Source organism: Leptonychotes weddellii, chromosome 6 (assembly GCF_054177405.1).
Source record: "Leptonychotes weddellii isolate Sample4059 chromosome 6, ASM5417740v2, whole genome shotgun sequence".
Taxonomy (NCBI): Eukaryota; Metazoa; Chordata; class Mammalia; order Carnivora; family Phocidae; genus Leptonychotes; species Leptonychotes weddellii.
Window position 1 is genome coordinate 6,810,998 of NC_138374.1, and position 27,614 is coordinate 6,838,611.

The following is a 27,614-nucleotide window of genomic DNA, read 5'->3' on the forward strand; positions in this document are numbered from 1 at the left end:
CCCCGACCCCAGTACGGTGCTGTCACAGGAGTCCTGAGGTTCCTCCTTTGTGGGTCTCGTGAAGCCAGAGACGTTTTCTTGGCTCATCTTGGGTCTGTCCTCAGCACCTCCAGCAGGTGGTGACCCCGGGGGAGACGCGGGTCCCACCACAGGGGTCGTCAGAAGAGCACAGGATTTCTTCACGCTCTGCTGCGCCCTCACTGCGACACTGGGCATGTACCCTCGGCTTCCATGTTAGTGTGTCGGTGACGCTCGCTTCTCTTCTTACAGCTGTTGTGAGGACTTAATCGTGCTCATGTGAAGGATCCAGCACACATGGTGGGTCCTCAGCAGGCTGCCTTCCCTTCCCGCTCTTGCCTGACCAGCTGAAGGACACTTACAGTTCATTTGGGGCCTCAAAATGGACAGATCATTATCCAGCTTGGGGCCCCGAAGCACCTAATTGTCACCATGTGGGGTTTAGGAGCAGGAGAAGGAGCTGAGGACCGGGGGTGGGGGGTGGGAGGGAGCTCAGGCATCTTCTGGGATGTGGGGAGGCTTGCGTGGCTTTCTGCCAGCCATTCACCCAAGCTAGTGGGGCTCAAGTCCCCCATTTAGGAAATGGGGATGATAGTAGAGTCCCTTGGGGAAGTGGTACAAAAGAGATGGTCGTTCAAAAGCGCTCGACGGAGCACCCAGCACAGGGTCCGAAAACACTGGCCCCAGTACCGCACTCTGAGCACCCCTTCCTGACCTCGTCCCTTCCTGGACTGTGAACTTCTCAGAGGCAGTGGCTGGTCTCCTGCTCTGGGTTCCCAGCTAGGGCTTGGTGCCAAGTGATGGTCCTGGCAGGAAGCTGATCAGATCACCCTGCCACGGCCCCTGGGTGCCTTGGGTCTGTGGGTGGAGCCTCACTTTAGACCTGGAAAGAGTGGTGACCATGCGGTCAAGCTGACCCTTGGCTTGCCCGAGGCACTTCTGCAGTGGGGAAAAAGATGCCGGCAGTTCTCCCAGAATTCCTGGGCATCCGTCGTGCCTGCTTCTAGCCTCCTCTAAAGTAACCCTATGATTCCTCCCAGTATTGCAGTTGGACTGTTCGGACAAGGGCTCACATGAGGGGGGCTGGGGAAGAGCCACAGAGAGTGACCTTTACCACTCGTGCTGGGAGAGCAGGACACGGAATCGTGGCCACTGTGAACCTGAGCTTGGGTCTTCTGCCCTTGGCCTGACATCCCAGAGGCCCAGAACTGGGAGCAAAAGGACCGAGGGAGGAAATGGCAGGTGGAGCCATGACCGTGGGAGCGCCCCGGTTTGGGGCAGCTGGTCGGGAAGCGGTGCCGTTCGTTCCCGATTCCTTTTAGCTTCGTTGCAGAGCTGCCCATTTCTCTTCCCTCTCCCTACAGGCGCTAAAGGCCCAGGGAAGGTGGCCCCTAAGGGGCCAGAGCAAGTTGAGTCTGCATTGAAGCCACAGTGGGAGCATTCTTGTTGCACCTGGCAAGTGCCTGAGAGCAAGCAAGCTGCACTCGCTCATCACGGGGAGTGAGGCTGCCAGAGGAAGACCCGAGTTTCTCAGCCTCGGCACCATCGGCACCATCCAGTCTTGGGCTGGGTGATTCTCTGTTGGACGGAGAGGGGCTGTCCCGTGCTGTGGGATCCCTGCCTCTCCCCACCCAAAGCCTACAGTCCCCATGCCCTCCCAAGTCACGACAGTCCCTGGGAGGACGTTGTGTGGTAGAGAACCACAGACTGGAGTGAAAGATCTTGGCCTCCCTGGTGGCTGCAGTCTCTGGGGCCCTGTTACGTGCCTGGCCTCAGACAAGAAATCTGATCCTTCTGAACTAGCAGTGGCAAAGGACAGGTGCCTTCTCAGGCCCCACTCAGCTCGAGCGCCATGCAGGGTGGGTGGAGCTGGGCAGTGGGGCATCCTGTTACCTGAAGACACGGGTGGTACGGGGCCCGCTGCCCCAGGGCTGGGTCTGTTAGCTTTGTCGGCCCCACATTATCTGTTCTCTCCATCTCGGAGCCCACGGCCCCAGGGGCCGGGAAGGATGGTGACACTGGCTGATGGCTTCTCAGCCCACTCTTCCTGAGCCCCTCCAGGGAGAGCAGGCAAGTAGGCATTCTGCCAGGCAGCTGCCGGCAGTGTGCATCGCTGTTTTTCGTGCGGAAAAGTGCGAGAGTCCCACTGCCAAAGCAGAGGACCATCTTGCCCATTGATCAGGACTTCAGGAATCTTGGAGCCATCTTAGCAACTGCTTGGCACAAGGCATACTCGGTTTACCGTCACCTGTCTGCCTTGAGAGCTGGCCCCTCCTGGGAGTCTGGAGGAGGGGAGGGCGCTGCCACCAGCTCGGCCCAGCCCCGGAGCGTGTTTCGGGGGCCAAGGCTTCACCTCTCAGCAGGGCCCCAGGAAGCACTCGGTACGGATCAGTGTTATTTTTGTTCTGACTCTTAATTTTCAACTTTAAAAGTTTAGCAAAAAGAAGCTGGACCAATAGTCCCAGGTATTCTTTTGAGGAAGAGGAGGAAGGAGCAGGGGCAGGGTTTGATCACAGAGCACCGTGATGGCAGAGCCCCTGGGCTGCCCCTTCCTGCACTGAGGGCTCAGCCAGCTCCTCGCAGGGCCATGGGGCCACGCTGGGACTCCCCCACTGAGACAGAGCCTGGTCACGGTTCTGCTGCTGCTGGCCCCAAGGGAGGTGACCACTGCTGGGGTCTTTGTCTTGAGGGCCTGGCTTCTGCCCTGCAGACAGACGTACATACACCTGGCTCCTTTTCCTCTCATTCAGGGGAGAATAGGAGAGGCAGGCCCCATCAGATTCTGGGTGTGGCAGGGGCCATCCTCACCCCCTCGGGGCAGGTGTTCCAGCAGTGCTGGTCCCCATAGTACTGGGACCTGAGACCTCATCCCTTCCATCTCCCAGTATCTCGACCAGAGGAGGCTCTGGCTGCCCACCTCTGTGTCCCTCTGCCATTTCCATTGCCAGTGGCACCCCCAGGATCCGCCTGCCCTCTCCAGTCAAGCTCTCGGGCTTTGCTCATTTCCCTGGATGCCCCCTCCCAACACCATCTGGGAAGCCGACATCCCCAGCCTCTCTGAGGTCACCTGTGGCCTCCCTCTGTGGCAGAAATCTTTGAACAATACCTTCTGAGACATTCCTGGGGGAGGACCTCATGCAGCTCAGATACCCTGGTAATTTGGAGAAGACCTGCCAAGTGCGTCACAGGTCAGCTGGAATTAACGCGCATTTTGCCAAAAGAACAGAGTCCCCCCCCCCCCGCCCCCATCTTCATCCATTGCTGGGCTAGGCGCTGTCCTGGAATTCTAAAGGGTGCCAGGAAGGGAGGCAGCATGGCAGCAAGGACCCCCCCCCCGTCCATTTCTGGGGGGTCTGATTGGCTCTCATGGAGCCAGAGCTCCTTGGTTTGCTGGCAGAACTTCTGAAGGTGGTGGCCACTTGGAGTGCTGTGGTTAGTGGTCTCAGTGTTGGCTATCACTGGGCGTAGCTGTCTGTGTGCACTAGCCCAGCAGTTCTGCAAGGGGGCACGCATCATTGCTGCTTTCCAGTTGAAACAGGCCCGGGGGTGGGGGCCAGAGCGGGCGTTGGATAAACAGAATGTGCCAGGCCTGGGTCCCTTCTTCCCCCCAACCGTGACCATCTCAACAGTCAGCGTCCCCCGGCTTCCTGGCTTGCTGTCCCCTGGGCATCTTGGGAGCAGGCATGGGTGGTAGGTGTAGCCCAGAGGCGTGTCAGCCCTGCAGCAGGGCCCACTCCCACCCATACCACGTTTGCCCTGTCTTCCTGAGGTTCGGAAGATGCAGGGAGCTCTAGAATGTTCCACAGACCCAAGGGGCTGATGCCCAGACGGGCCCCACTCTTTCCAGGGACCTCTTCCTCCCAGCCTGCCAGTCGCCCCTGGAAGAGCCCAGCATTCACAGTCGCACCTTGTCTCCTGAGCCTTCTGCCCTCGCTCCTCCCCAGGAGCAGCCTGGGAGGGACCACGCTTTTAATTAGCCTAGTTCGGGGATGGTGACTCTAAAGCCCTGGGAGGTGAATGCGGGCCGCCCTGCTTTTGGAATCCGCTGCCAGTGGACACAATGTAGCTGTAGGAATGAAAATGAGGGAGAGAATGGCCCACAGGCTGGGGTTTTTAATTGGCACCGTCCTCCCGGCCCTGCGCCCGCCTGCTGGCCCTCCTGGGGCTCTGTTTGGGCAGCCGGGCCCGGGCTGTGAGCGGCGGAGCCTTTCACAGCTTCAGACTGATTTAAGTGGCCCTGTATAGATCCCGGCAGCCCTCGCTGAAAGGCACAGCGCAGTCCCCACACCGATGAGCCCTGGGAAATGTATCAGCCACCTGCGTGTGGTGAATGGTGGTAACCGCTAAGAGCCCTGCCGAGCGGCCTGGGCTTCAATGGGCCCAAGGCCCTGCCGAAGAGAAAAGGTTTTTCTAAAGCTGCAATTAATTTCTTTCCCCCAATCAATTGGAAGTTGCTTTCTTGTTTTCAGCCGGGGACGCTTGATTCTGTGCTTCTCCACTAACCTGGGTGCTCCGACAATTGATGTTCCTCTCAAGAGACAGAGAGCGGCTTTATTTCTCACCAGCCATCGAGGACGGGACTTTTTTGTTTGTGTTTTTTGTGTGCGTGTCTGTCTCCCTCTCTCTTTTTCTTTCTCTAAGATCATCCCAAGCTAATAGTGAGAAAAAAGGCATGTGAGCGATTCTGCCCGGGCAGGTCCCACAATACCTTCCGGAGTGTCCATTTTTCTTGCTTTCATGGGAACACTATGAGGTCTCTCTTGGAGGGGACAATGGCAAGATTAAAGAGGGAGGGAGCGCGAGAGAAAGCGGGAAGTAGAAAGGCAGTTCAGCCCGGCCGCCAGAGAGCTTTATGCTGCAATTTAAAGGGGTCTATCCTGGACTCACCCCCACCCTGCCAGCAGGACTGGCGGAGACCTCTTGGTTCATACTTAGTTTTGCAGTGAGAACCAGTTTTAAGGGCAAAAGAGAGAAAAGGCCACCCTTTTAGGAGTCGCTCTTGTGTTTCTGCGAACATAAACTGTGAGGGTACAAGTGTCCGGGTCGGGTACTGACCCACAGGATCTCAGGTTCCTTGTTCACTTGGGGACATTGCTGGCAGGACGTCAGCCTGGCCGCTTGTGGCTGAGCAGGATGCCTGCAAGCCAGCCTGAGCACCAGCTGTCTCTCGGGCTACCAGGGCGGGGCCCACCCCCCCAATCCCCACCTAAGGCTGGTCCTCCTATGGAGGGGAGGTGCCGGGCTTGAGAAGTGGCATCTGGGGCCGTCTATCACAGCAAAATCACTCTGGCCCCTCTGGCCTGACCTTGGAGCTTGCCTGCTCTGGCCACAGCCTCCAGGAGAGGTTTCGATGAGAGGGGAAGGTCCGTCACCGTGGGGGGTTTGTCTATGTGCCTGGCTCAGCTTTCACCCCCTCTTGTCTGGGGCCCCAGCCTCGTTAGGATCCCTGACCTGCTTGCTGGGCAGATTGCTGATAAGCCTCGGCACAGTCGGGTGTCCTTGAGAGGGGTAAGAATAATGACTGCCCGGTGCCCTGAGCCCACCAGCACAACCACCGGCTGCAGCTGCAGTGACCTGCCGGTTAGGGCCCCCAGGACTCACTCTCCCGTGAGGTTCTCAGGGTGCTGTGTGCATACGCCATTTTATTCAAATGGAGAAGGGCCACTCTCGCTCGCTGACCTGACAGGCTCCTCAGCCTCTGGGGGGCCGAGGGGGACAAGTGAGGCCATGGGCACTGAGTCTCTGCAGCCTGTACTTAGTAGATGCCCAGTTCAAGGGAGCATGTGTGTCAGCCGCTGTTTTCCTTAGGATCCACCTACCTCTCTGCTTGGAAGACAGAGGGTAGAAAGGGGCCAAGGGGCAGGGACCTCTCTTGGGAGTGGGTCAGCCTCGGTCTGCTCTTGTCCGAGGCTGTGGTGGCCGCTCCCGCAGGGATTTGAGACCCTTATCCTTCGAGGCCCCTGTGGCCCTGGGCGCCCTGTTCCAGGTGAGCGCAGGCCTCCCCCGGTGACACACAGCCACTTGCAGATGGACAGTGAGGGACTTCCCCCTGGGTTCTGTGCTTTTTCCAAATTGTTACACACTTTTATTTTTGCAAGAGAGAAGTAGGCTCATTTCCTGACTTGGACTCAGCCAGTGTTGGCATGAGGCCAGAGGCTGGGGCCCCAGGCCTGGAAGCTGGTCTCCGGCTGGTGGGCACCTCCCCTGCCCCACTACAGCTCACCTCACCCTTCTGGCCCAGGAGGGCCACTGGGGGGTCAGAGTCAAATTGACCGTGTCATCATCAGTCACTGTGGGAGCCACAGCATCTTGAAGCGATTACAAGATGGCGGAGCTGTGTGTGTGTGTGTGTGTGTGTGTGAGAGAGAGAGAGAGAGAGAGAGAGAGCAAGGGATGTGCACACACACATGCATATGTATGCATTTACATCTAAGGGAAAGAAGGGAGCAAGGGCCAACCTGGAGCCCTCGGGAAGACGCCTGGGATTCTGTGCACATCGAGGGTGTTGTAACGGGGCCCTGCTGGTTTCTTTTGTCTTGTCTTGCTGGTTTGCCTCCTCCTTGGCGCTTTCAGCCTTTCGCCCTGACACATCATTCATCACCTGGGGGTGGGCTCCAGAGGAAAGTAATATACTCACGGCCTTTGCCCTTTCCTCCCATCTGGCCCCGCATGGGGTCAGCCTGGGCGCACCCCCCGCCGGCCTCTTGCCTGGCTGCGGCCTTGCCGGCGGCCTGGATCAGGGAGGCCCTGTCCTTCCCCTCTCTCCCTCCTTCCCGCACTTGGGCCCTCGGCCCTGCAGGCCGACTGCCGACTCACTCCCTGTGGGGCCTTGGCACCTTCCTGACGCTCTCATGACAGTGGCGCACTGCCCCCCTCCTGGGGTGGTTGTGAGAGGGTTCAGCAGGTCGGTCCCTGTGAAGAAGCTCGCCGTAAATGCTTAGTAAACGTTAGCCCTGTCATCAGAGGCCCCACAGCTGCTAGCACATGAGAACGACCCCCCAGAAATGCTGACTTTGTTCCCGAGCAAGACAAGAGTCCAGGGGACGACGGGGGGAATTGACGATAGCTCAACCTCGTGAGTCAGTTTCCTATCCGTGAAGAAATGTCTGGACTTCGGAGTGCTTGAGGGCAGAAGCCAGCCCTGCACATTCCCCGGGGGGCCCTCTTGGAGCCCTCGTTGTCCCAGGAGCCTTTGGCTGTTGGAATTGTTTTCAAGTAGCAGGTGAGGATGGCTGGTGGCTCTAGCTGGGTAGAAATTAGGTTGGGTTTCTGTTCTGAATTTCTGTAGCGTGTTGGGTAAGGGCACAGGCCTTGAACAGACAGAGCCGGGTTGAGCCTGGCCCTGCCGCTGCCCCTTCGGTGGGAGTTTGCTGAGTCAGCCTTGGGCTATCCACATGTACACAGGGCTGATGGTAGAGCCCGTCCCTTGGGACGAGGTGCCGGCCCTGGGCATCCCCTCAGGTATATTAGCTCAGACCGCGTGGGCCTCTTGGGCCTTCTGGGTGCCCCTTGAGATGCGGGTGCTGTGTTTGCACATCCTGCCAAACACTTAAACAGTAACGAACAGAGGAGAAAAAATAGAAAGGGAAAAAATAAGCCTATCAGGAAATTAACAGTTATGTTGAGGTGTGTCCCTGAGAAAGTCAAAGGAAAGGAGACCCGCCCTGGCCAGCCCTTCCGGAGCCTGTGGTCAGGCCTCCCAAGTGGGAACCACATTCTGTCGGTGCTCGGATGCCTTGACTGGGCCATCTGCACGCTCCCTTCCACACGAGGTCGGTGTCGTGATTCCCATCCTGGCTCTAAGAGTGGAAATGACTCGTCCAGAATCGCTAAGCTAGAGAACGCAGACGCTGCTGTCTGTTTGGTTGTGTGCTCAGGGCCACACACTTTCTACTGAAGATGGGGCTCCTTGACAGCCTCTCGCGGACCTCCCGGCACCTCTAGTGCCCTTTAAGGAAATGTCTCCCGGATTCCTGCTCCTGGCCTGGACTCTGGATTTCCTGCTGGCTGGGTTTGGCCTGGTTCTGGAGAACCCAGGACCCCCTCCCATGGTGCCCCATCCTTTAGCCCAGGAGCCCCTGCACTAGGGGTGCCTGGTCAGCAGAGACTGAGGAGTGCCTTGGGCTGGCGGCCACAGGCGTATAGAAGTCCAGTAAGCACAGCGCGGCCTCCCAGATCTGTGCACCCTCTGGCTCCCACGGTGGTCTCCGGTCGCCCCTCCCTGCAGCTCAGAGGAGCTGCTGTGAGAGGGGATGGGACCTGCTCAGGTGACCCATGGGGCGCTGGGCAGAGCTGGGGCTCTGAGCCAGGTCCACTGGTCCAGCTGCTCTGGGATGCAAGCCCTGCCTTGCTGCAGCTTTGGATCTGGTTGGAGAGATGGAACCGGGAAGGGCACCTGGTGGGCAAGAGACCAGGGTGAGCCCCCCATCCCCACCCCAAAGCGAAGCCAGTGCTGAGATGAAGCCCTCGGGTGAGGCATTCCTCTCATGGGGCCTCTGGGGCTCAGCACCAGGACCCCACGCGCAGCATCCCTGCTGCTCACCTTGGCTCCGTGGGTGGGGAGAGCCGGCCCAGAGAAGCGGAATGTGCCCGGGAATGTCCTGCCGCACCCGGTGCCAGCAGGCGTGTCCATGGCCACCTGCCGTGCTCGGGCAAGCCGGGACATGCTGGGCCGCTGCCGCTCCTCGCCCCCACGGGGCTCTGGTGGCCAGCGCGGGCCCGCACCGCCCCTTCGCCTGGCGTGCCTGCGATTCAGCTCTCACCGTGAGTCCCGCCGCCGCTTCCTCCTGGGGCCGCAGCTCGGGCCCCTGCGCCTCCATCCTGGCACAGCTGGGCACCGCGACGTGGTGTCACAACCCTGCTGACTCGGCCCTGCGTGTGATCTCGTTTCATCGCCGTCACAGCCCCACGAGAGCGGTTTTATTTCCCCATTTCACAGATGGGGAAAGGGAAACAAGTTGCATAAGGAGCCGGAGGAGACCCTGTCCTGGCGGCAGGTTCCGCCCCAGCTGGGTCACCACTTGAGCCTTGTACCCAGTAGCCGACCCCACTCCTCCAGGCATCAAGGGTGCATGAGCGGAGGGCCTGCTGCCTGCCTGGGCCCTCCAGAGCCCACCAGAGCGCCCACGGGTGTGGGTGTGGGGGCTCCAGGATGGCGCGCACGGGGGGCCGGGGACAGTTGTAGCTGGGCTACAAGGGGAGAGAGAGGTTTGGGAAAGGGGTGATCCTGGCTGAGGGAGGGTATTTCCAGAGGGAGCTGAGTGGGCAGGGGGGCCGCAGGCGAGGCAGGAATGGAGCTGTCAGGAGCCGAAAACTGGGCCTTTGGCCCTGGCGTGAGGTGTTTGCTCTTCGTGAAGGCTCACGGAGGAAAGTGCTGGGTCAGGTTTGAGCCATAATGAGCTGAGAGGCCCGTGAGGACATTCATGGGACCCACCAGGCCTGGAGCTTGGAACGGGATCTGGCCTCAGGGTGGCCATTTGGGGCCACTGGGGCAGAGGAACAGTTCTGATTTGGATTTGGTGCCAGGCCTCAAGTTGCGTCAAAGCTGGTTGGGCGCAGCGGCTTCTCAGGGCAGGGCGGGGACACCCCGGGCCCAGGCAGGACGACTTTCTCATTGCGCAGATGGGCCTGGAGCCGGCAGGACTTTCCCAGGACACACCTGGTGTGTGGCGGGCTGGAGCCAGAAGCCAGGTGCCTGCATCCCCATCAGACGCATCTTGGGTTACACTGCCCTTGGAGTATGTTTGTTGTCTCCTGCCTTCTGCAGCCGGCTGTGAGGCCCAGAGCCAGCAAGGGCGACCCTTGGGAACCACCCCTTCCACCCCTTCCCAGAACAGAGGGCAGATGGAGGCCCAGAGCCGGGCAGGGTTGGCCCGAGGCCCTCCTGAGTGGCACCTAGACTTCGTTTCTGCTGCCCCTACCGGGGACCATTCTCCCACCTGCAGCACCTTCCCGGGGAGCCGTCGCCCTTGGACTCTTGGCCTTTGACCAAGTCACAGAGCTGGGAGGGGACCCACGTCACCTGCCATGGCCAGCTATGTAGTCAGTGAGGAGCCTCTCTGAGTCTGGGGAGGGAGCCCACCTTTGTGCTGCAAAAGTGAGCAGAGCTGGACACTTTGTACACGTCTTCTGGAGCCTCTTCTCAGGTAGCTTGGCAGAGCAGGGCACCCCTGCTTTGGGGCTCCACCACATCCCTGCTCCCCAAGCCTGCCCTCCCACTCTGGTGACATAGACAGGTGCCGAGTGTGAGGAGAGCCAGTGCGGTCTGTGACCCGTCAGGATGCTGGCTCCTGGGAGTGACCAGGGAGGGGCATGGGTACCTACTGGGAAGCCAGGCTCATCCTAAGATGGGGAGCACTTTGACACCTGAAAGGGGCAGCCCGTGAGGAGCTTCTGGATGACGTCGCTTTTGCAGTTTTCCATGTGAGGCCTGTTTGAGCGGATAAATCAGGTAGTCATGTTCCTGCAATGTTTGCTCACCTTTCTCATGGTTTAGATTTTATTGTGGGGGCTGGGGGTGGGGGTGGAGAAGAGGTCTCCCCCTACCAAATCGGAAGGAAGTATGGCTGAATTTGACACTTTGAACTTCATCTCTGCTTCTCCTCTCTTTGCCAGATGTAGAAACATGATGGCAGCTGGAAACGGGGGGCTCCAGCGCACACACCACGATGGTGGACGCCTGGCCCAAATGTCCTCAGGTCCCCTCACTCGGTGCCGGGGCTGTCGCAGGCACGAGGGGCCATTCCTCCCCACCCCCTCCTGGCAAACACACAGCCTCCTCCTAGCGCCCCCCGCGGGCAGGGCTGGGCAGCTGCTCTAGTGGCTGACACAGGCCCAACTGCTTGGGGTTGGCGGCGTCCGAGAGACGGGCCTTGTTCCAGGAGAGCCAGGGTTTGGGGCGCAGAGCAGCCCCCAGCCCCACCTTGGGGTTGCCCACCAACCCTGGCCGCGCTCCCCCGTGGAGCAGGAAGCCCCAGACCAGCCTCTGCTGGGAGGGGGGGCAGGGAGCCACGCGCACCCCTGCGGCCGTGAGATGTTTTCCAGGGATCCCCCCCACCCAGCGGTGTTCCGTGAAAGCGCCCACCAGCCTGGTGAGCACGCCCGCGCGCTGCCCGCCCACACGCAGATGTCTGGCACGTGTGGCGCGCTCGCCAGTTCGGGGCTGGCACTTCCTGATGTTTTCACATCCGGTTCTTGTATGAACCTCAGATTTAATTTGGTGATTATTAAGTGTAGGAACTCAGGGCTGGTAGGGGCTTTTTTTTTTTTCCTGCACGGTTGTGCAAAGTGCAATTTTCAAAAATGTACCAGCCTCGTTCCTGCCAATAAGGAAAGAAGGAAAGTCAAAAAGAAATTTGGTGGAGAAACATCAGAATGATTTAATAGAGAGATGGGGGGGACCTCCTTTTTTTGAAAAGGGAAGTGACCACTTGAATAAGATTTTGGCCTGTGGATCATCCTTCTCTTAATTTCTAACTTAGTGTGTATCCTCCTCTTAAAATAAACACACACGCACACGCATACATACTGTAATTTTTGATAGTACTTTCACGTGTTCAAAAATTAAAATAATAGTGGAAAGTCTTGCCTTCAGGTTAACTGCTACTTTGTTTCTTGTGATCCTTCTAGAACTCCTTTGTGTAAATAGAAGCAAATAAGAATTTTCTTATTTTATTCTCCTCTCTTATACAAAAGATAACTGCTATATCTACTTTTCTGCACTTTACTCTCTTAAATGACAGACCCTGGAGGTGTTTCCATGTCAGAAACGAGCTGCAAGGTGTTCTGTCCTGTGGATGTGGCCTGTCTTTCCCAGGCCCCCCTGCCAGGCCCCCAAGTCTGTGCAGGCGTGTTCAGCGGTGAGCTGCAGGGCTCCTGCGTCCTTTCAGACACGGCAGGTGGATCCTCTGGGGGATGCACTCCACTAGGAGGGCTGCTGGGCCACAGGTTGCATGTGTGTGTCGCCTTGAGGTTGTGGCCCAGGTGACGTTGTAGGAGCCGCCCACCCTCATGGGTTCTGCAGGTGGCCCGTGTCCCCACCGACACACACTGGTCACACTCGGGTTTTGCCAAGTGGATGGGTGACATATGGTCTCTCTGTGTCAGTTCGCCTTTCTGTTAGCAGTCGAGCCTCTGTTCTTCATCTTTTCGAAAGCTGTTCGGATGTCCTGAGCTGTGTTCATTCGTCCTTCTAAAAAAGTTGAGTTATTGGTCTTTTTCTTCTTAATGGTGTATTAGGGAGATTAGTTTTTGCCTGTGATATGAGTTACAGATCTTGATCTCTGATTTGTTTGTCTTTGACTTTGCTTTTGCCATTCTTTAGCAGCTTTATTGAGATACAATTCACATGCTGTACACTTCACTCATTTAAAGTGTACAAGTTCAGGGGCATCTGGCGTGTGACTCTTGATCTCAGGGGTGTGAGTTAGAGCCCCATGTTGGGTGTAGAGATTAAAAATGTGTTTAAAAAATAAATTAAAAATAAAATCTTAAAAAAAATTGAAGTGTACAAGTTTAGTGGTTTTGATATATTCCTGAATTTCTGTATTCCCATCAGTGTGCCAGTGGGTCACTGCAACCCATCTTAAAACACTTCATCACCCCCAAAAGAAGCCCCGTATCCCCCAGTCAGTTCCCATCACCCTCAGCCGCCCCCAGCCTTGGGCAACCTGTATTTGACACTCTGGACCGAAAGTCGCCCGTTCTGGACTTTCATGCGGCACGTGGTCTTCTGCGTGGCTTCTTCACTCAGCCTGGTGTTTCCAAGGTCCCTTCTGTGGCAGCAGGTGTCAGGGCTTCTCCCTTCTGTGACTGGATAGTATTCCGTCGTCCATACAGACTGTGTCTTACTGATGTGTTCACTGGTTGGTGGACAGTGCAGGTGTTTCCACTTTGGGGACAAGATGACCGAAGTCACTGTGAACCCCCGTGCACACGTTTCTGTGTGGACATGTCTTTGTTTCTCTTGGGTGTGTGCCTAGGGGTGGAATTGCTGGGTTGCGTGGTAACCTGTGTTTCACATTTTGAGAAACTGCCAGACTGTTTTCCAAAGTGACTGTACAATTTTACGTTCCCTCCAGTGCTTGTGGCATTTTTTTGACCTGTGTGTGTTTTTATCAAATTTACTATTTTATGGGTCTAGATGTTGAGTTTTAGAGAGGCCCCTTTATCCCAAGATTATAAAGGGATTCTCCCATGTTTCTAGGGCTCATATTGCAATCTTTGGTCCGTGTGGATGGACTTCATCGTGTATATGGCATGAGTGTGGAGCCCACTTTTCTTTTTTCTTTGTTAATGGCCCCCCATTTATCTCAGCACCAGCGACGAAAATTCCATCTTTTGCTCTGTGCTTTGAGATTCCACCTGCACGGTGTACTGAGCTGGGTCTCTTAGTCTCTGTGTCCTCACGTGGTAGGGTACTCTTCGTTATTAAGGCTTTCTTGTATGTCTTGGCATCTGGTAGAGACTCCTCACTGTTCCATACAGTTTTCCTGATTAATCTCTCCTGTTGTTTCCCATTAAAAACTTGAGAATCACTTTGTTTGAAGATGGTGGGGGGGGTGCCGTTGATATTTTAGATTGGGATTGTATTCAGCTTAGGAATTCACTTGGGGAGAATTTACAGAATTTTTGAGGTTGAGTCTTCCCGTCTGCAACACACTGTGTTATTCTGTTTTGTCCAAGCCTGCGTTTATGTTCTTGATGGTTTTCTTCATATGATTTTTACCAGTTTTTCTGTTTCTGTTCCTAGAGATTTTACCTTTTGTGTCACTGCCGTGTCTTCTTGCTCCTGAAAGCAGGTTTGGATTAAAAAGGGCAGTTGGGGGGCGCCTGGGTGGCTCAGTTGGTGAAGCGTCTGCCTTCAGCTCAGGTCATGATCCCAGAGTCCTGGGATCAAGTTCTGCATCAGGCTCCCTGCTCCATGGGGAGTCTGCTTCTCCTTCTGCCCCCACCCTGCTCTCGTGCTCTCTCTCACACTCTCTCTTTCCCTCAAATAAATAAAAATTTTTTTAAAAAAAAGGGCAGTTGGATTTGACCACCCGTAGTATAGATTCTGTTCCAAAAGCTGAGGGCCCTGACGCCTTCGCTGTGCAGTGCTGTGTCCCCAGAGTGCCCTGGGCACACCCGCTGGGCCTGAGCACAGTGTGGCGGGGGGTGAAGGGGGGAGGCGGGAGGAGCTCAGGTTTGCCAAGCACCTTAGTTGGCCTCCTTGGTGCTCTCATTGCAGTCAGTTCTCCAAACAATGCTATGACTTTGGGGCTCTTCTTAGCCTCCTGGTACAAATGAGAAACTGAGACTCAGAAGTTTAATGATTTGCCAAGGTCCCACAGAGGGCACACGGGAGCTGGGATTCCAGCCCGGGCTTGTCTAGCCCTTTCTGGGTCACCGTCCTGCCTGAGGATCAGATGTTCTCCTGAGCACAGCCTGGAAGTCAGAGGTCTGGTTGCACATCAACTAGCCGTGCAAATGGGGGCAAGTCTCATCCCTGGTCTTGACCTCAGTCTGCCAGTCTGCAAAATACAGTTGTTAAACTGGTTGACAATTTACTCATTTTTCCAAAAAGGATCCTCTTTCTCCGGAAGCCGCTATTTGGAACAGAGACACGGAGTTGCAAGGGCCCCGATATTCTGTAGTCCTGGCTCCCTGTGCCCCAATGTGACCCAGCTCCAGGCAGCTGGACAGAAACCATGCCCACCATGCCCTCTGAGGTCCCCCCTTCCATGCCCCCCAATCCTGCTGCTATAGAAGCCGTCCCCCAACACCTCATGCATCCCAGCAGCCTGTTAAACCTTGGCCCCCTGCCAGAGCCCTTGTGTGCTTTGGAAAGGTCCCTGGACTTTTGTTAGGCAAGGAATTCTCCTTACCCCAACCCGAGAGCGAGGTGGTTTCACAAGTCCTGTCCTGAGTGTGTGCTGGCTGGGATGCACGCCGCAGAAACAGAATGTTTGTTTTCTGATTGCCTGAGTGCTGGAAGGCCCTTTCGCATTGGCTTCCACACCTTCTGTGTCCAGGCAGGCCATCTGCCCCCCTGGGGGCCCGGTGCAGAAACCATGTCTGTCACAGTGTGGCCTGGTGGAGCGGAGAGGCACCATTCAGAGGGCTTGCCGGGCTCTGGCCACCAAGGCCTGTTCTTGCCCACTGTACCCTGGGGACCTCCGGGCTGCACAGGCACACCAGCCAAGCCAGTGGGGCGAACCAGGTGGGTCCTTCCTTCTCATCCCCCAAGGCTGCCCTGAGCACCTACTGTGAGCCGGTGCCCGGGCCAGGCAGTGGGGTGGAGGGTCAGGACTTGCTCAGGGCTAGGCACGGTGCACACAGGCTCGCGGATGGCTTTCAGAGGGGGCGATGTAAAGCTGGGTTTTGGACGGTCAGGTAGAGAGGTGCTCAGCAAACGTGTGGACTCCGCAGAAGTAAGTTGAGGAAGCGGTGGCCCAGGAAGCCAGGGACATCCTAGTAACTGCCCAGGGCCATCATTATGCCCCAAAGATAGTCCCTGGCCCTCTGGGCTGTTTGATTCTAGAACCTGTGATCTGGAGGAGAGCCCCAGGTAGCCAGTGCCAAATCAGCAGGGCTCACTGGGCCCCAGAGGCTCCCCTTTTCAGGGCCTATCTGGGTTTCCCTTGTTCCTGTGGGTGGAGAAACAGTCCAGGCTCAAAAAGGCTGCCTCTTGTGGAGTCCAAAGGTAAGCATTTCACAGAAATGGGCTGGGTTGACACAGGCCTGGGCGAACAGCTGACCCGCCCCATGCAGGAAGTGGGGCTGGGCTGTAGCAGGGGCATGGTGACGAGGTGCCCAGAGCGGGGGGCCAGCCTGTACAGGGCCGAGTCCCCTGGCGGCCGCCATCTCCAGCCCCGGCTTGTCACCACAACCCCCCACAGCGCTGATCCAGGGCAGCCTTGGGAGAAGCAGCCCCCGCACCTGACTCCTCGGGCCCCAGGGGCTTCCTCTGAGAGAGCTGGCCTTCACGCAAAATTCACATTTGCCAGAGAGGGATTCACGTTCGGCCCAGCGTGTGCTGGGACCTTTCTCTCTTCTCTGAGATACTAAAAAAAAAACCAACAACAAAAAATAAGACCCACCCCAGGAAACCTCATGTTTTCTCTTCTTGGTTGTTTCTGTGCCAACTTCCAGCATAAATGAGACTTAGAAAATTTCCAGGCCGCTAGCCATTCTCGTGGCCTGGTGTTCTCTTGATACTTGGAGAGTTCTGTTCTCGTCACAGTGTTTGGGGAGGAAATGCCTCTGCCTGGCCAGAGCCCTGGGCCCAGCAACTTCCAGCAGAGCAGCTGCAAGGCTCCAGGCAGCTCAGGCCAGGACGGTACCAGGTCTGACCGTCCTCACTTGTTGAGTTGGGCTTCTTTATGCCCAACTTTATACTGGAGGTAGCTCCCTCAAAATGTGTAACATGAAGAGATTTGTAAAGTTGGATTGAAAAGAGGGGGGACAGCCTTCAATGGAGGAAAAGCCAAGTGTGCTTGTCTAGAAGACCAGCGGCCAAAGCCGGAGTGGAGGGCTCTGCCACAGCTCTTGTCTGGGAAGGGGTGTGCCTTGGGGGTTGGGGGGCGTGTCTTGTCTCAGTTCGATGCTAAGGGCAGCTCTGTGGAGGCACCACGCTCAGGACGCAGAACGTCCAAGGAGAGGGGCCCCAGCAACCACAGCTCCCCAGCAAACAGCAGGTGGCTGGCTCCCGGCTGCCGGGCTCCTGCGGGACTCAGCAGTCCGCCTCTGGCCAGGACCTGCATTGCTGTTCTGGAAAGTCAGCAGTGGAGGAGTCAGACGTGGGCCCAGTTCCTCCAACTCCAGAAGCTCCCTCCCGAGCTGCTCCACCACGCGTGCTAGGTTCAGGGCATGGGGGTGGGGGGGCAGGTGCCCAGGGAGACGGGAACGAGGAGAACAGCCTGCCCCCTTTAGGGTAGGACAGTCAGGAGAAAGGGGACCCTTGTCCTTGTCTGTGGGCTGCCTCCACCCCTTCCTCCAGGGGGACTCTGGCATCCCCGAACTCTTCTCGGGGGAAGTCTGTTGTTTCCCTGCCCCCAGCTTTATGCTCTTTGTCTTCATTGATTAAGCCTGTGGTGCAATTCAGCTAGTAGATGATTCTGGATTCCCTTCCTTGTGCTTCTCCAGGCTGACATTAGAGCAATAACACTAGAGGAGGGCAGGAGCTTGTGGGCCCAAGTTGGCACATGCAGCAAGATGGGGCTGAGTGTCTATTGAGTTAACTTGAGTTTCCGGGGGAGGGGGGTATTTTTTTAGCTTGCAGCCCCAGGCACAGGTGCCTCCATCTGGAGGGACTGTGACCTTCCTGGACCCTTCACAGTGTGGGTGGGGGAGACTGGGCATAGAGAAGGGAGCTGGGCCTGGCTCTTGAGGTGCTGTCGCTGCTCAGGGTCTGATGGGCCTCCGTCCTCAAGGAGGACCACACAGACTTCCACTGGGGGTGCACTGCGGAAGGTGAGGACCTTTGTCTCTGTCCCCAGGGCCTCCCACCCAGGAGGATGTAGGAATGTGGAAGGGGGGCTTGTTGCTCCTGACTGGGAAAGCCCGGGGGTACAGTTGGGGTGGGCTGGAATGTGCTGGCTAGAGCTGAGGTCTGGCGGGTCTGATGGGAACATCTTGACATTTAGGGGCTCCTTTTGGAAGTCACCCCAGATTCTAGGACTGGGGTGCTGAACAGTGTTTTCAGCCACTAGCTTGAGGCCACGATGGCTCCTTCTGATCTTGGTTACCTGAGCGGGCCTGTGCCCAAGTGGGTGGTCCATCCCTGGGCCAGGGCTGGGCCTCAGGAGAGCAGAGTTTGGGGTGGGGGACTGTTTGTCCTGGAGCAATCATTTCACCATGGAATGATGTGTTCACGTGGTGCTTTGAACTCGTTAGCAGCTTTCCCCAGACATTTCTGAGGGCACGCAGGCTTCCGGGCCTCCAGCAGGCCCGAGCAGCGTTCTGCGGGAGCCGGGCTTCTGGGGAGGGTGAGCTGCCAGGAGACGCTAGGCAGGACCCTGTCCCCAGGGCGTGGTGGGCATCGGGTAGCCCTAGGCCCTGGGTGTCGGTGCGGGGTAGGCTCACCCGGGGATGGAGTCTGGGCGGGACACACACTGCCCCATTGTGTCGGTCACATTCCTCCCTGGCAGGTGGGGCTTGCCACCAGCTGGGGCATTCAGCAGGCTGGTCTTGGTTTTTCCTCTGGCTGAAACGGCTGAGTTTTGAGTCAACAAAGTTTTCAAGGTGACATTGGCTTTGCAGTCAAGGAGCAGGTGCCTTTGAGGACTTTTGGGGGGGTGGGGTTCAGTGACAGCCTGGGGTCTGCTTGTGACAACATTCACCAACCAGACCTGGCAGCTTCTTGTCCTGCTGCAAAGCAGAAAGGACTCAGTTATTCCAGACAGCTGCACCTGGGGCCACCCCTTATTTGGCAGGTGGGCTGAGGTCCATAGCTTAGAGGGTCTTGTCTGAAGCCTTGGTACTCATTGGTGGCAGAGTCCAGGTCTGGGTTAGCCTGTCTGACCTCAGCTCTCTTCAGGGAATACTTCAGGCAAAAGCAGGAGGGTCCCAGCAAACTGGGGTCCCCAGCGTCCTGCTGCCAGTGTGGCTAATGTTTAACATGATTAGTGCCCAGACACAGACTGTCACATTTGCCATAAAGTCAGACACAGTCCTCCACCCCCACCCACCTGCTCCTTTAACCCCTGAGGTCGGTCTGGGTGGGGCCGTCTGAGCAGCCAGGGAAAGGGAATGCAGGCTCGGGAGCGTTTCCCGCTCAGCTTGATGCCGGCGCTTCCCACTGTTGCCGTGTTAGAGCTCGCGGTGGGGGTCCCGCACCCCGGGGTGAACAGACGTGGCTGATCCCCAGGGGCATTCCCTGTGACCCCTTTGTAGCACATCTGGCTTACGTTGGACATTATTATTTTATACTTGATCTTAGCCAAAAGGCCGAGAAGCGATGGACATTATTATTTTATAACAGGACTCATGTCGCCACTCACGGCAGACCACAGCTCCTCTAGGGTGAAGAGGCTGACTGCTCAGCCGTGTGGGGGTGCCGGATCGGGCTCCCCGGGCACCAGGGCTCCACGACACTTCCTGCCCAGGGCAGCCGGGGACACAGGCTGAGGTGGGGGGTTGACGACCCTGTCCGGGCAAGGCCATCCGCCCACCTTCTCGCATCCTGGCTCAGGTCTAGGCAGATAAGAGAGTGGCTGGGAGGCAGAAGGGGCCCCAGAGACCCTCCCATTGGGGGCCAAGAGTCAGGTCATGTTCTGATCTGGGAGCCGCCTCCAGCCCTCCACTGTGGTGGGGAACGGAATGTGCACTGTGCGGACGGAGGCCTTGCTGAACCCCACGGTGGCCCCGGACCGGGGGACTGGAGGGCCGCCAGGCTGCCGGGGCCATGACCTGGGCTTCCGCCAGGCCTGGGCCAGCCTCGCAGGTCTCATCGGTGGCCCGGCCCTTCTCTCTTCAATCCTAGTGCTCTCTCCCAGAGCCGGCCAGCCCCCCAGCCTTCACCTTTCTCAGTTAATCAAAAGGCTCCAAGAAAAGCAAACCCGAGACCAGTTTGCTCTGGAGCGTTCAGGAACAATGAGCGTGCACACGGCAGCATAGTCACCTTCGTCCGGAGAGAGCGGCTTTTCTTCTCCGTTTGCTGAGCCTATTTCAGCAGCCTGTCTGCCGTGACAGCTGGTGGTCATCTTCATTTCAGAGTGACCTGTGAACGCCGCAGCCTGCGAAAGGACCAGGGCCCTCGGGACGGGCCTGTGACCTCGGCGCTCCAGGTCCCCGCCCCGCTCCCCCGTGTGTGCTGTCTGTGCTTGCGGGGAAGCAGCCGGAGCCCAAAGGCCTCTCTTCTGTCCTCCAGCACCTCTCTCCCCTCGGGTCCCCTTTGAAAGGGACGGCATTGCTGCTGGTCCTGCGGGGGGGTCCCCAGGGCGAGGCTGTGGGCACCCCTAGCCGTCACAACTCTCTGTCCCGATTTTTGCTCTGTTGTGAAAGCAGGCGTTTAACCTAACCCATTTGTGCACAGTGCTGGGCCTGCCCCCTCTCTAGAACGGGTGTCCCCAAGCACCCTTGGGTCCTGTTTGAGCTGCGCCTGCCACTCAGGGAGGCCCCAGGCTGCCTCCTTCCCCAGGCTGGCCCCACACAGAGCCAGCACTTGGTGGGCAGCCACCATTTCCCACTGGGCCCTCAAAGAGCCCTACAGAAAGGTAGGGAACATTATTTGCCTCTTAATAGGTGAGGCAGCCGAGGCCAGGGTGACTGAGGGGTCTGCTTGAGGCCCCCAGCTGGTGAGCCCAGCCTCCCACCTGCAGAGCTGCGACATCCACCACCGAGTGCCTGTTGAGGGCACAGGGGCCTGACCCTCACTAGAGAGTCGGTGTCTCCAGGCGGGGCTCAGGCTCACATGGGAACCAGCTCTCTGGATGGCTGGGATGTCAGCGCTACCCTCCCGGCCCCATCTCCCACTCCCGGTCATGGTGAGGGGGTCGGTGGGCCTTAGACCCCTCTGTGCAGCTCTGCAGCCTGATGAGGTTTCCCTTCGGTCTGGAAATTCACTCCGGCAGTGTTCTTTCTAAGGCCGCAGAGCCTTCGCCTCCCCTTGTCTGAAAAGACGTGCTTTATGGAACTGTTATCATGGGGAATTCGGATTACCTGTGCTTCATTTCAACTCAACAGTATGACAAGGAGTCGTCATTTTGCTGATTTTTTGCATGCATCCTAAAGTGTTTTCTGTAGATGGAAATTCTAGAAGCGAAATTGCCCGCTGAAGGGAGGTGGTGCGTTTCTGTCAGCCCACCCCTTAGAAGGGTGGTCTGCGCAGGGTTTGGAGCCTGGCCTTCCTACCGCAGCTTCCCTTCGACCGGGCGGCGTCAAGCTCGGGCTCTTTCCTAATTTGTGGGTCACTGGATTTTGCGTCTGTTAACCCAGTGTTCATTGACTGGGGCAGATTTCTTCCTGCCGACCTGCCAGTGGCCCCTCTTCTTGCCCAGATGATGGAGGAGGCCGGGCTCTGGTGGGCTGCCACTGCCCAGCAGACCCATCGCCACATAGCCCCAGGGGCTGCAGCCAGCCGTCTGCGGTGTGCGGCCCTTGGGTTCGGGACGGGCATGGGACCCTCAGTGACCGGTGTGTCTGTCTCCCCACAGAACTGTCAGACCTTCAGCAGCCTCAGCTGCCTGAGCGCGGGGATGGAGGACTGCAGCCCGCACAGCCCCTTCGCCCTCCACGTCAGCAGCACCAGGTCCTGGACCGCCTTGCTCTCGGCCTCGGCCTCCAGCCTGGGGGGCAGGACCCCCGCCGGGACCCCGGTCCCCGAGCCTCTGCCCCCGGCCTTCGACGACCAGCTGGCCTGCAAGGAGGAGCAGTGCTGTGAGGAGTCGGGCGGCTGCGCCCTGGCCGAGGGCTGTGCCAGGAGTTGGGGGCCGGCCTCAGCCTGGCGGGACCGCGGGGCAGCCGGCAACAGCCCCTGCTCCCTGGACGGCGAGTTGGACATCGAACAGATAGAGAACAACTGAGGGGCGGTGGGGAGCCCCTGTCCTGGGCCTGACTTGCGCTCCCTGGGGGTGGTGGGTGCCGGCGAGCGAGCGCAGTGGCCCCCGGAGAGGCTGGCCCGCCTGCCCGCCCGCCCCTCCCCAGCATGGCGGCCGCGGCCATCGCGCCCCCGGAGCCCGACAGCAGCTTCCCGGTCTGGGCCCCTTCCCCCTGTTCCTGGCCGGCCACCCCCTCCGCTGGGTGCCTCCCTGGGGTCCCACAGGGCCTGCTGCCCGGCGCGCGACTGCCGGCGGGGCTGCTGGGGGCGGGCTTGTGCTCAGGTCCACCCGGCCTCCTGCTCAGGTTCATTTCGGGGGGTCGGCCCCACAGCTTCTTTCACTCCGTTGTATTCCGTGCCTTCTCTCCCAGGTCTCCCTGCTTCAGGCTTGGGAAGGTTCGGGAGACGCTTTCCTCTGTAGTAACATCAGAACCGTTTGGCCTTAATTCCAAGTGCGGGATACAGAGGCCCTGGGGTGCCGGGGGGCTCTCCATGTCGGAACTCTAGGGGCCTGGGGAACAGCTTGGGCTGCTCGTTAGAGGCGTCTGCGTTGGGTAGACATGGGTGGATCTGTTGGCCGAAAAGACAGAACTACTTGCCGCTTGGGCAGGGTTGGCACATGGTGGCCATTCTCTGTGGCGAACCTGTCACTGAGTGATTAGCTTGATTCCGGTGAGTGGGGAGAGGTCACCAGTAACAGGCAACCTCTTGAAAATGCCCTCAGGAGGCAGGAGCTGTGAGCAGGTACATGCACCCAGGCCCTGTGCACATTTCGGGGGTGGAGGAGGTCTGTTGGCTGCTCTGGGGGGCCTGCAAGGCCCCCGCAGTATTCTCAGCACATTCGCGCTGGTCGGTGGGTCTGCGGGCTTTAATCTGGGTGTACCGTCCACCTCCAGACGAGCACCCCTGCTGGTCAGCCGGGGGAGCAGGGTGCCTACCGCTGCGTCCCCAGCTCCTCGCACCCCTGCAGACTCCCCGCCCCCCCTCCCCACCAACGCCCCTCCCGACCCCCTGAGGTTTCGCTCTCAGGAAGCCCGACTGGCAGACACCCCACACGGGCTCTGCTCTCTTGGAGTCTGGCTTGTAGCGAACTTGGCATCTTTGGCAGACAGTAGCAATTGGGTCCTTTCCCCACGGGGCTAAAAATAACTGGTGTATTCTCTTGCGTTTGCTGACACGTAACAAAGGCACGTTCGTAGTCTCTCTGCTTTTGCTCATTTTTTGTGGACAGCGAACGCCCCTCTTCCACAGCGTGAGTACGAATGGTTCTCACCCTCTTTCCCCAAAAGAAGGAGCCTGTTTGGGAAACTCTACTTACACCTTCACTGTTTTACTCGATCAAAAGCATGGTGCTCAAGTTCTGATTTATAGGGTGGTGTTTCTTAAAAATCAACCATCAGATGCTTGTAGAGAAAATCTCAACTCCATAGCCCTCCCAGATTGTGTTCAAAGCCTCAGGTCAGATAGCATCATGGTTGTGTGGGCACATGGCAGGTCCTGGGGCCGGAACCAGTTACCCTTCTGTGGCTCCCACCAAAGGCACGTCCCCTCAGGGCCCTGGAGAGACAAAGCAGGGAGCTGGTTGCTCTGGGTAGACCTGCCATCTTGCCTGATCCCCACACAATGGGTCATGGAGGACATGTCTTCTTAGAACAGACCCGGAGGAGGCTGGGGTCATTGTTGGGTGACGTCTGGCAGCATTATGAATTTGGAGCACACACTGGTGCCTCGTGTCTTCAGAAAGCCTGGGGTGGGCAGTCCCGGCACCCAGCCCACACCAAGAGTGGCCACAGTGGCCTCTAAAGCAGTCCTTCCTGTGGAAGGAGAGGTGGGGCCCCATCTCCTGGTCCAGGCCACAGAGAGGGACCGAGAGCTGAGCCAGAGGGGCCTAAGCGGTGACCCCCAGCAGCCTCTCCTCAGAGTCACCTGGGGAGGCACACGGTAGTGGGTGTGTGTCACAGGGCTATGGGGCAGGTGACCTGCCTTCAGACCCTGCCCGGCAACCTCCCCCCTTCTCAGGCCTGGTGGCAAGGAAGGCCAAGCCTTCCTGCCACCTCCCAAGCGGGTCCCATCGACCCATAAACCCAGTCCCAGGGCACTTTCGGGCAGAAGGTACCCCAGCGCAAGGCAGAGTTTGGCCCTCCAGCATCCTCAGGCCCCTCTTTGCTGTCCTCACTCCCACTGAAGCTCCTAGCCCAAGCCCCCAGCAGCAGCAGTCGGGGAAGAGGATGGCCATTGTCCCTTCTGCTCAGAGAAAGAAACGCCCTTCGGTCGTTTCGTGTTCACCTTTGATTGGAGAGCGCCGACCCCATGTGGCAGGTGCCACCCCACTGTCCGGGGAGGCGTGTCCGTGCTCCGCCCTGCTGACGCCAGGACTTCTGGTCTGGGGGCTCTTGGAGGGAGGCTCACCCAGGGGCTCCCTCCGACCGCGCACGGCTGTCCCCGTGCGGCCGTGGGCGGGCTGGCAGGCTCACCGTGCAGGAGCCCCACCGTCGTCCAGGCTCTGCCCCTCCTAGGGGATGCCCGGGAGCTCCTGCCTCTGAAGGGAGACCCAGGATGTTCTGAGCCAGGAGGGAGGGCTGAACCAAGCCGCCTGCCTGCCCACGACCCTGAAGGACAAACGCAGGGTCGTGGCTCCAGGAGAGCGGAGTGGGGAGGAGAGTCCCTGGCGCGTGCATCCCTACCTACTCCAGAAGGAGCATGTTCTATGGCCGCAGGACTGACCGGAGCCGCTGTCTGCCCGCAGGGGCCGGGCAGGGCCGGGCGGGGCCGGGGTCAGGGCCGTAGCCTCACCGTTTACCACAAACCCTCTTGCCTTACTCGCGGTGGAGGCCGGGGCCCGGTGCGGGGCCCGCGGGCAGACACAACATCTGGGCCACGGGGGCGCTTGTGCCGATCATCCATAGATTTTCGTTCTCGGAAAGCCTTACTTGTCATCAAAATGTTTGTAGCAGGAAAGTTTGCGAATTTGTACGCGCAAAGAAAATTTAAATAAAGGAAAGGTCCACACTGAAAAGGAAACAAACCCAAATGTTCAGATGGGTCTCCTAGTGCAGGGGTGGTGTGCGAGCTCCCTGCTCCGGCTGAGGCTGCCCGGGGGCGGGGGGGCCGGGGGTGGCGTTCGGGGCACCGCCGCCCTGAGCGAGCTTCCGTGGTATTTCAGACCCAGCCCTGGGCGCTCTGCCGAGGGCCCGGCCTGAGCCTCCGTGTCTGCCCATGAGCTTAGAGTCACGTGCTGTCCGTGGCCTTGGGGCCGTTCCCCGAACGATGACCGCTTTGGGCCTGGGCCCTGGGCGTGAGCAGTGCCCCAGGGCCCGGGGCTCGGCCGGCCGCTCTGCCCGCCCCCCCCCACAGGTAGTGAGCCGCATCTTGCCACATCCGCACAGTTGGTCAAACCCCTCCCATTGGCTCCAGTCAGAGAAAACATCGCCTCATCTTTAAAGAGAAAAGAAGAGAAAAAATCATGAAAACCCCCCCACCCCAGACCACAGCAGAGATCCCGTAGCCTAGGTAGGATAGTCTGATCTTCTAGCATAGTCTCTTTGGCAAACAAGTTGTGTTTTCAGTGCGTGGGGGAGATGTCCCGGGCTCGGGGACAGCGCGTGGGCTGACGTGGGGGCTGCAGGAAGTGAGGCGGCCGGAGCGAGTCGCGTTGGGCCCGCGCCGCCCCCTCCGCCCGCGGCTGCCTGGCCTCCCGCGCGGGCCATGACTGTCCTGCACCAGAGCCGCTCTAGTCTCTCAGGAATTTGCTTGTTACTCTTACTGGTGTAAATAAAGCTTCCTGGTTCAGTACCCAGCCTCTGGGAGCCTGCTGTGTGGTCTGTCGGCGGCTCCCCCGCTCCGTCCATGGGAGCAGTAGCTCTGGGTTGGCGGGGGGCAGAGTCCGGGCCCTTCTGTCCCCTCCGAGCCTCGGGGTCGGGTCTGTAAGATGGGGCGAGCAGACATCTCAGAACTGTCCCGAGGCTCGGAGGCGGGAGGTGGAGCGAGCCACTGTGAGCAGGAGGGCTGGCCATGGCCCCAGCCGTGGTCACGGGGGAGCCCTTCTAGAGCACGGTCCGAGCCGCCCGGCCCCCAGAGCGATGCGTGTGCGCACACGGGTGCGTGTCTGCAGGTGGAGGGGCTGGGCCGGCCTCCAGCTGGGAGCCAGGGACCCCCGGACAGCAGAGCGGAGACGCCGGCTACGTGTGACCTCCGAGTCAGGCGTGGTAAAGGAGTCCGCCTTCCGCAGAGCCTGCACGAGTCACCGGCGGGGCCCTCCGCAGCGCTGTGTGCCCCACGGAAGGCCCGGCCTGGCGCCCTGCAGCCCACCCCCCTCCCGGCTAGGCGCGTCCCCCACCAGGGCAGCATGGCTCCCACTTGCACTGCTCCCGCCCGGGGCCGGGGGGGCCCGTGCTCCCAGCCGGACCCACGTGGGCTCCGCGGCACACGGCCCCTGGGCCTGGCCCTCCAGATCACCGCCGCCTGGCTAACCAAGCTCCGGAGAGTCAGGACATTTGCAGCCTTGAGGACAGGCTTGAGAGGCTTGTTTAAATTTCTAGCCCAGGGTTTGCTCACAAAATCGGACCACAGAGTTTTCGCCTCGAACATCCACTAGGTCCTGAGGATGCCCCTCCGGGCATGAGGCCCCAAAGCAGTGTGTTTGGACGCTTCTTGTGCGTTGGGTTTCTTTTCAGCAGCCCCCGTTCCAGGATGGTGCAGAACATCGAATTCACGACCCAGGTGACGCAAGGCTGCTGTGGCTGAATCCTGGGGGGATGGGGAGCCCTTCAGCCCCTCCCTAGGCATCCTTGCACGGCCAAGGCCCAGGGACCCGGGGGCTCCGCCTCCTGTTCCCCGCGCAAGCGGCCCTAGACAGACGTCCAGCCCCCCTCAGCGGCGGTCCCCGGCTGGGCCCCAGCTTCCAGCTCGGCCTGGGCCCAGCCATGGCCACCCTGCTCCCCACCCTGTGCCTCCCCCAGTGGTGGGGGAAGGACACTGCCCCCCGAGCCGCTGTGCCGACAGATTTGCTCGAAGGCAGGACTCTGCCCTGGGCACCGGCGCCAGGCCTGTGGGGCAGCACGCGGCCCTCCGCCGTCTGACCGGTCCGGCCGCGGGTCTGCGGACCCCGGCGCCAGGCCGGCCCACGCCTGCACCCGATGGTAGGCAGCGCGCTGACCGAGCGGCTTCTGCGGACGTGGGCAGGTTGGAACACCTGCGGGGCTTACGCGAGAGTCCGCACGTGCCCCAAACCTCCAGCACCACAGCGGACTTGGACGGTCCAGAGAGTGATAAAAACATTCCTCCTGGAAAGAAGGCCGAAAGGAAATGGCCCTCAACAGTAACAGAGGTCAGACTCTGAGTGACTCTTGGTTTCTTTTTATACCAATATATTTACCATCTAACTGGGGAACTTTTGAGAGAGAGAAAGGGACGCCCTCGGGATAATGACGCCGAGGTGGGAGGTGGCGCCACGAGCCCCCAGGAGGCAGGCACGTGTGTCCCGCCCCCTGTCCCCACCTCTGCGCCCCTTTCCACCCGGGAGGGGCAGAGTTGGCCCCGCAGGAAGGCCCAGGCCTTTGGAGGGGCCTTATTCCCCGCCCCCGACCTGGAGGAGGAGAGGAGCACTGAAGTCGCCCGGGGCCCGTGACGGGCGTGCGTGCCTGGTGTTGAGGCTCGGACTCCGGGCCCGGCTCCCAGCCTCTGGTCACGTTCATCTGTCCTCCCGGTGCCACGCTGCCTCCTTCCTCTCTCGGGGAAGTTTGGGTGGGGCTGCCATCGCCCTGCCTCAGGGTCACCTGGGAATTCCTTGGGATCCGGATCCAGCCAGCCCTGGACTTGGCAATGAGGTGAGACATAAACTCTCTTGCTGCATGATTAACCCAGGTGGAATCGGGTTTTCACCGGTGGCATGTGGACGCTTGCGTTGGAAGGTCTGGGGGCTGTAGGTGAAGCCCTTGAAGACCCTGCAAGACTGTCCTCCCCTCTGCACCCCGTCTGTCCCTCCCCCTCCCAGACGTGGCTGGGCTGGTGGCCGCCAGAGCCTGGGATGTCCTGCTGGGCAGCGTGGCAGGGCCCAGGCCACTGCCTTACTCCAGGGCTC

At 59.2% G+C, this 27,614-nt stretch overlaps 1 protein-coding gene and 1 long non-coding RNA gene across 2 annotated transcripts in view; one reads left to right on the plus strand and one right to left on the minus strand.

The window, feature by feature from the left end:
- FAM53B (family with sequence similarity 53 member B) overlaps nt 1-25,332 on the plus strand; it is a 72,470-nt gene extending 47,138 nt beyond the window's left edge. Inside the window, exon 4 of the mRNA XM_031020643.2 lies at nt 21,153-25,332. Coding sequence (XP_030876503.1) covers nt 21,153-21,521 — 369 coding nt within the window. The 3' untranslated portion in view covers nt 21,522-25,332. The remainder of the gene's footprint in view (nt 1-21,152) is intronic.
- On the minus strand, nt 6,073-8,828 carry LOC145722113 (uncharacterized). Its single transcript, XR_014146141.1, has 2 exons — nt 8,561-8,828; nt 6,073-7,566 (listed from the first exon to the last, which is right to left on the minus strand). It is a non-coding gene; the product is annotated as an uncharacterized LOC145722113 (long non-coding RNA).
- Nucleotides 25,333-27,614: the final 2,282 nt, after the last annotated feature.